This window comes from Syngnathoides biaculeatus, chromosome 18 (assembly GCF_019802595.1).
Source record: "Syngnathoides biaculeatus isolate LvHL_M chromosome 18, ASM1980259v1, whole genome shotgun sequence".
In the NCBI taxonomy this organism is placed as follows: Eukaryota; Metazoa; Chordata; class Actinopteri; order Syngnathiformes; family Syngnathidae; genus Syngnathoides; species Syngnathoides biaculeatus.
In genome coordinates this window covers 270,581-278,524 of record NC_084657.1, presented here as the reverse complement: position 1 = coordinate 278,524, position 7,944 = coordinate 270,581, and the positions used below count along the sequence as shown (strand labels likewise).

General features: G+C 49.7%; 1 protein-coding gene across 1 annotated transcript; it reads left to right on the top strand.

Annotated features, from left to right (window-relative positions):
• Positions 1-1,829: 1,829 nt before the first annotated feature.
• Positions 1,830-7,661, top strand: rab6a (RAB6A, member RAS oncogene family). Its single transcript, XM_061803110.1, has 8 exons — positions 1,830-2,184; positions 3,356-3,414; positions 3,488-3,541; positions 3,743-3,848; positions 3,935-4,046; positions 4,636-4,729; positions 6,227-6,293; positions 6,489-7,661. Exons 1-8 carry the CDS (start codon positions 2,115-2,117, stop codon positions 6,551-6,553), a joined length of 627 nt encoding a protein of 208 aa, XP_061659094.1. The 5' UTR covers positions 1,830-2,114; the 3' UTR covers positions 6,554-7,661.
• Positions 7,662-7,944: the final 283 nt, after the last annotated feature.

Here is a 7,944-nt window from a genome sequence, read left to right as displayed (position 1 = left end):
TTCCCTCTCCACCTCTGCCACAACGTGAGCATGCAATGCTCTCCCTCTCCCTCTCTCTCTCTCTCTCTCTCGCTCTGTTCTCCCCCCCCACCCCACCCCACCCCACCCCGCCCCCCTCTATGCGCTTACTCTCCTGGCAGCTTTATTTATGCTTGCAAGAATGCCTCCTTCTGGCCGCAAACGAGGGATTGTACATCTCACGCTGCATTATGCCTCATCATCGCTGCAATCCTTTGTTCTGCGGTCTTTCCCACACTCTTCCGCTCCTCTCATCCGGGGGGGATGATTTCAAGAAGTGCTCCTGCACCGATTCCCTAATTCCCTTCATCTCACGTCAGCTACCCTGATGTTATCGCCATATTCCCTCTCCAAATCGGCCCCTATGTTTTGCAGTCTCTACACTCCTCCTCCACCTTCTTTCCAGCCCTCTCTGGGAACGCGAGTGCTGTACGGCACTTTGCAGCGACATTGAGAGCCGCATGCGTTAGATTTATGTGGGGGTGACGCGGAGACGGGAAGGTCTCCGTCCATCGTCACGCACGCGCTCCCATACAGGCGGCCGGTTCAGCAAATCCACATTTCCACGCGTATCCTGTGTCATAAAATAACCGTCGAAGAGCAGGACACCTTTATGAGTCACAGAAGGGCTTCCCCGTGGCCAGAAGATCGGCCCGGGGATGGCGGCGGTCCCGCGACCGACCTCCGCATCAGAATGAAGTCACCGCTCGGGGTGACGTTTTCATCTGTGCTACGTGTTACCTCGTGCTCACACGGCTTTGGATTTTGGAGGACATCCATCAGCAGGTCTTGATTTATTTTCGTTCCTGCGGGGCGCCGTGGAAACGTGCGAATCTGCTCTCTCGCGAAGAGAACAGCAACCGCCGTCGACCATTTTATACCGCGTAACACGCAAAGACAAACACGAATGGTGAACGGAGGGCGGTGGGGGGAGAGACACATTTGTCAGGTCATCCTCTTGGGGTCATTCCCTAAGCAAGGACATGTGGCGCAGTTGAAGGGAGGCTGGCGCCGGAGGGGGGCGAGGTTCGGGCCTACAAAATGGAGCCGCCACCACATGGAGACTGACTGCATTCCACATCAGCTCGAGAGTCAGTCGCACAAAATGTCATCCGTTTTCTTTGCCACTTATCCTCACGAGGGTCGCGGGGAGCCTATTCCAGCTGTCGACGGGCAGGGTACACCCTGAACTGGTTCCCAGCCAATCGGAGGGCACATGCAGACGAACAACCATTCGCACTCACAATCACACCTTGGGGCAATTGACAGTGTCCAATTAATGTTGCATGTTTTGGGGCTGTGGGAGGAAACCGGAGTGCCCACCCAGAGAAAACCCACGCAGGGACGGGGAGAGCATACAAGCCCCACACAGACGGGGCTGGGATTGAACCCAGGACCTCGGAAGTGTGAGCCCAACACTTTACCAGCTGCCGCCCCCTTTATGTTTTTTATTTTTTAGTCTTACCACGACTATAAGTCATTTCTGCGTTCATCCATCAGTGCCGGCAATTAAAAGTTCTTCCGCTAGACGGTACAAATAACCCATGTATCCACCAGTTGCCATTCAGACGCCAGAATATTCGGGTTGTGGGCTCAGACTGTGAGCCCAACGCTTTCGAGGTGCCCCACCGTGCCGCCATCTTTTCGCTTATTTTATTTTATGTTATTTTATTTTATTGCGAGTGTGTGCACAACATCGTGTTCTTTTCCCCCAGCAATCGCATCGAGATTAGCAATAGCAATAGTTGTGGTTGCAACCGGCAGGGGGCAGCACCATAATGTGACGATGCGCTTTTCCGTCTGCCGAAGAAGAGCGGCCCAAAGTGGCAAGGAGCCAGCAAATATGTCGTCACGTCACAGCTCCAACTGAGTTGGCCCAAAAAAAAAAAAAAAAAAAAAGTGGCGAGAAAGCCCGACGTGGGGCGTTATCGAGACATCGAAACGCTTTTAAGTCGGCTTGACGTTCCCGATATTTTCTATTCGGAGGGGTGGGGGGAAACCGCCGAAAAGCCGCCTTAGCTGGGAAGCTCCGGAGAAGAAGTCGCGTCGCAGTTCGGTTCTCGGTTCTCGGTTCAGGGTTCACGTTTCACACAGCCATGAGCGCGGCCGGAGACTTTGGGAACCCACTGAGGAAATTCAAATTGGTCTTCCTCGGGGAACAAAGCGGTGAGTGTCGTCCAAAAGTGGGCGCCTTGGCACTTTTGTTCACAGCTCAGTTGCCCCGTTTGGAGACGGGAAAGCTGCGCGCATTTTGGGGAGGTTTCGTCTCGGGCTTTGCACTTTTAATCGCTTGTTAGCTCACGTTAGCCGCGACACGGATTTTGAGTTCTCTCGAGGGAGGACGCAAATCATATTAATCATCGTGCAAGTTGGATTTATAGGACCCTTCAGGTGCCAGGGACGACGGGGACGGATTAGCCATTTTTCGTGGTGTGGATTGAAGTCGTTTGTATCTGACGCTTGTTTCCCAATTTGTTGTTGTTGTTGTTGTTGTCGTCGGGAAACCTGGCCAGTCGCATTCCTCCTTCCGCTCTTTCACACACTTTCTCGTCAAACTGAGCACAGAATTGCCATGGAAGGAAAATAAATCGCTCACAACCCTAAGTCCCTTATTTATCTACGTTGAGATCTGATCCCAGTTCGTCAAAGTATTCCGACAGTGCTGGAATTCTGACATTCTGACGGCACTGTCACTCGAACGCTTCTTACATTCCATTTTATTGTGAAAATGCAGGCCACATCTCTAAATCCTTTAATTCGTCATTCTAACGAGACGTTTTGGACGTCCGACATTGTGCGGAGCGCGTTTGTCTCGTTACGCAACTCACGGTCCATAAAGACGCGCTTGGAGGAGTTTGTTTTAGAAGAACTTAAATCTTTTCAGCCCTCAATTGAGCAAAGAGTCAAACATATTTGAGATCACACACACACACACACAGGACCTGCTGTCGACCACAGCTTACTCACCTCACATGACAGTTCGCAGGCCTCACCCCTTAAAGGCGCATTTCTAACGGATGCTGCAATATGTTCCCCGTTTTCTGCACAATTCTGCTCCCCCGGTCCAATCAAAGAGATTTACGTGCAACTCAAAAAGTGCGCTTTCCTGACTTTAAATGTGTTTCAAGCGCATGATTTTATCTCGGGATTTCACCCGTTGCCCTGGTTATCTGCTTGCCGCCCGGGCACGTTGGCTTTGGCCCCGTCGTCATCGGTCAACGCGTCTTGTAAATGATTTTGAGTCCAGGTGCTGCCGGATTCCCAACGGGATGATGAACTGTGGACTGCTCCAACTCGCCAAAGGGAGTCACGCGTGTTTGTTTTGATTTGTTTCCAGTGGGAAAGACCTCGCTGATCACCAGGTTTATGTACGACAGCTTCGACAACACTTACCAGGTGAGGCCGACGTCGACGCGCCCTAACGTTTCATTTTCCCGCCAAATGACCGAAATGCGTCTTCACGTTTCAGGCCACAATCGGAATCGATTTCCTGTCCAAAACCATGTACCTCGAAGACAGAACCGTAAGTTGTATTTTCTTGTTTGCGGCATTTTGACCCGCAATTTCAAGCAAGAAAAGAAAAAACGCAGCCGTCTCCGGACGACGAGTCAAAGCAGACTGTCGTCGTGGGGGGCCCCCCCCTTCCCGTTGGATTTGGGCCCCACGTGTGACTTGTTGTTTCTGCACTTGAACTTTATTCCTCGTCTCCCGTCCCGCCCTCCAGATAAGGTTGCAGTTGTGGGACACGGCAGGCCAAGAGCGATTCCGTAGCCTCATTCCGAGTTACATCAGAGACTCCGCCGCCGCCGTCGTAGTGTATGACATCACGAGTATGCGGCCGTTCTTTTCAGCGCTCATTTCTTTTTTTTTGGGTCACATTCAGCTGGCTGCAATTCTTCCCTTGTGTCATTGTCAGACGTCAACTCCTTCCAGCAAACCACCAAATGGATCGACGACGTGAGAACCGAGCGGGGAAGCGACGTCATTATCATGCTGGTGGGCAACAAGACGGACCTTGCGGACAAAAGGTAATCTTAAAGCGTTTCTTGCGACCGCGCTGACGACGGTGGTACCGACCCGGTCCGGGCTTCCCGGTGGTTAGCATGTTTCTTTTGTTTGCTGTGATCTGTTGTTTTTTTGTTTTTGTTTTTTTTTTTTTTGTTCTTTCACTTTCAAACAAACTGCACAATATTTATTTTCTACTGTATATCTGTTCTCGTTATGTGGCACTTCTTTGAAACGCTTGGACAAATTTGTGCAAGTTAAATTGAAATTTAGTGCCATGTGTTTTGACATCATCACGCATTGGTAAAATTCCTTTAGCAACGTTTGTATGATCTTTAAGGTATGTAAAACCTTGGGTTTTGGATCAAACCCCAAATTTGATCATTTTATGGATTTTGTATGGGCGTTGTAGAACAAGCACAAAAATATGTCGCAAGCTACACATGGTTGAGGTGAGGATAAAAGAGGAAAAAAAACTTGACTAGCAAATTGCGAGCGTCACGTCGTGTCCTCCCTCCCGAACGACAGTCACAGTAATCATGATTTTTGGTGGGGGGGGGGGGTTTCCCGTTGATGTGATTGTGGTGTGATGTCCAACTTTATCTACCGCAGGCAAGTATCAATTGAGGAGGGGGAGCGGAAAGCCAAAGAACTAAATGTAATGTTTATTGAGACTAGTGCGAAAGCCGGCTACAACGTCAAGCAGGTAAGCCCGAGAGCGAGCGTCGTGCTCAGCCGCCTCGCCGCCGACGCTGCCACCTTGGCCGTCCGTGCCTTCAAAAGTTGACCCCCCCCCCCCCCGCACGTCTCTCATCACAGTTGGCAAGGAACTGTGGAAGTGGATTACTGCCACCAGGATTGGAATTTGAAATGCAAAGTCATCACATTTGCAATAGTTGCTACGATTCGCAGTCTAAAATTCACCGTCTGCGCCGCCTGGCAGGGTTACTTCAGGTCAGCACCCAGCAGCCAGCCAATCGTTGTTACGCTTTCTTAGTCACGTGACGTCAACTGGATTGGCTGGGTGTTCGGTTCCTTCCTTCCTTCCTCCCTCCCTCGCGGAGCCACCGTGCAGCCCCACTTAATCACAACTATTGAAAATGTGATCACTTTACATTTCAAATTCAAATCCCGGTGGAACGAATCGACTTCCACAAGAAAGCAAAAAAAAGTAGTAGTCGTGGTCTCGGATTTGACATTTCCTCCTCCGTGTTGTGCAGATGGTGAACTTTTGCGGTCTTGACAAAAGGTGGCAGCAGGAGCAGGGATGAGCACGACTCCTTCATTCCTTGTGAAATATTCAGCTTTTCCCCTTTTTTCTGTCCGTCCGTCTGTCTGCGTCGTCGTCTGCTATGCGTGTGCCGCGACCCGTCACAGACAGATTTCCACCGAGGAAGGAGCACAGAGAGCCCAAGAGACGAACGTTCTTTTTCGTGAAACAAGCGCAAAGACGGGACAAAATGTCAAACAGGTTAGAGCGTGCACGTGCACGTGGCAGGCCGCCATCGGCTTCCGCTGCACACGCACGCGTGCCTCGGTGGCCGTTTAGTCGTACTGAGCGTCAGGGGAAAAAAAAGGAATCGCAGTGGAAAGCTCGTCACGTTTGCTGTCCCGCATGCTTGAAACTCGTGAGCGGTCGACACTTCACAGCTGACGTGCGGAAGAAAAAGTAGCGGCCGGTAAGTCATCGGAACGCGGGCGGCCCGTACGGCTGAGAGTTGACGGTCGACGAGTTGTCGGGAAGCGCCGAGACGGGCAACAGTAATACGGCCGGTGGTTAGGGGGTATAAGGATATTTGCTTTGAAGAATGACCTGCGAGTATTTTACCTATTTCTTAACATCACTTTATTCTCGTCACAACTTTTTTTGTTTTAAACATGATGACTTTATTTTTTGCCGCGTCCGCTCGTCCTTGTCAGATTGAGACTGCGCTTATTTGACATTCGCCCCCTTTATTGGCACAATCTTGGTTTGAGCGTGTCCCACTTGTCAGGACTCAGTTTGCGTGTTGCACGTTGGCAGTCTTTCTTCCGCTTCCTTCATTCACTTTGCATCCGTCGGCGGAAACGTGACGCTTTTGAGGTGAGTTTGTATTTGTGCTGAAGTGTCCCGCCCCCTTTGTGTCGCCGCCGTATTGCTTTTCCTTGATGTGATTGTTTTTGTTTGATGTTTTTCAAGCACCTGCTTGCTTTCCTTCCACAGCTCTTCCGCCGCGTGGCCGCCGCCCTGCCAGGCATGGACGGCGCACAGGACAAGAATAGAGAGGACAGTATCCTTCAGCGCAAGGCGCCGTCGTGGCTCTCCTCTGCTGTTTCATGTCTCCTCAAGCCCGGCCACGGCTCGCCTGCGCGGCAGGTTTTTTCGAAAGCGTGTCGCAGCTGTCGGGAGGAAGGGCAAAGCGCTAGAAGTTAAAGTGTGCAGACCCTAAAGAAAGTTGACGTTCCCTAACTCGTGCGTCATTCAGTGATCGACATCAAGCTGGAGAAGCCGCCCGAGCAGCCCGCCAGCGAGGGCGGTTGCGCCTGCTAGGGGCCGCGCATCCCCCGCCCGGGAAAGGGGACAAAAAAATCCCCTCCGCGTCCGTCCATTTCGTTGCATCCGCCCGACTTGCCAACTCCGAGGAGACGGGAGAGCCGCGTGAAACGTCTCGGATCCATATTTGCGCCGCTGCAGACTTTTTCCACCGCCTGAGCTCGCTGAGCCGCCGGCGGTGTCCTTTCCCTTCCGATGAGACGCGGCGGCGCTAGTTAGAGTAAACGTTACTTTTGCCAGCAAACGGGTGTCGAGGCATCCAATGGAGTTAGCGTGTTGAATGAATAAAGAGCATCGCATGGCGTTCACACCATCAAGTGCAATGGGGACGCGTTCCAATCACTTTGCCAGGATTCTTTTGTCATTTGCGTTCTCGACAAACTACTCTTACGCGAGGCGGGAATGGCTGCGCTCGGAGCAAATCGGCGCCTAAACGGGCGTGACGTGTCAAGCCAAACTTTGTCAGCAAGCTCCTGAGAATGCAAACAATTCATTGTCAAGAAGAGAAGAAAAAACAAACAAACAAAATGCTTCCCTTCACCTTTGCCCGTCCTCGCGCATACTTTAGATTTTTTTTCCTCTTGGCATCCTGTTTTTAGCCTTTTTATTTGGCTAGATTTTGTTGTCTTATTTTAGAAGTATGCGATTTTTTTTTTTTTTTTTTTAGATATGATTTTCTCATATGCAAAAACCAGCGTAATCATGAGACGTGGAGATACAGTGTGCATTTTAAAGTTGAACAAAAGAAGGCTTCTGTTCTAGTTTGATTGGGTCACTTGTTTTTATTTGGGTGTTGATCTTTTTGTTAGTTATTTAACCCGCAGCAACTGGTTATATTTATTTGTACTGGAGTGATTTTTTTTTTTTTTTTTTTAAAAGATTTTTAGGACTTCATTTTTTCATCATCTCAGTGAGTCGCTAACAAAATCTAGCCCCTCGTCAACAGATAAAAATGTCTGGGGAAGCATGTTCCGTCTTGGTAAATCAAACCATTTTCATTGCAGTTTTCGTTTGTGTCAACTTCTGGAAGAGGTTGTAGACTGTAGTTTGTGTTTGAAATTAATTTCAATGAAAAATAAAATCAAATCAGATTTTTTGCTGCTGCTGCTGAAGTCCAGTTCGTTTCCGGTGTTGCTACGTGGATTCAAATGAATTCAGCAGTTCATTTCCAAGATATTAGTTATTAATGATGACTAATCTGACTTTTTTTTCCGTAATAGGTTTTCTTGAATTAGTAAAATCAAACCGTAAAAAATGTAACTTTGCAGTGGGTTTAGGAGCTACGCTATGCTAGCCTGGGAGCACTATCAGTATCACGTGATGGACGTCCGTTAACGTGATTGGCTGCTCGTCGGGCGTTGAACGCTTGTAGTTGCAGTATTTATTTA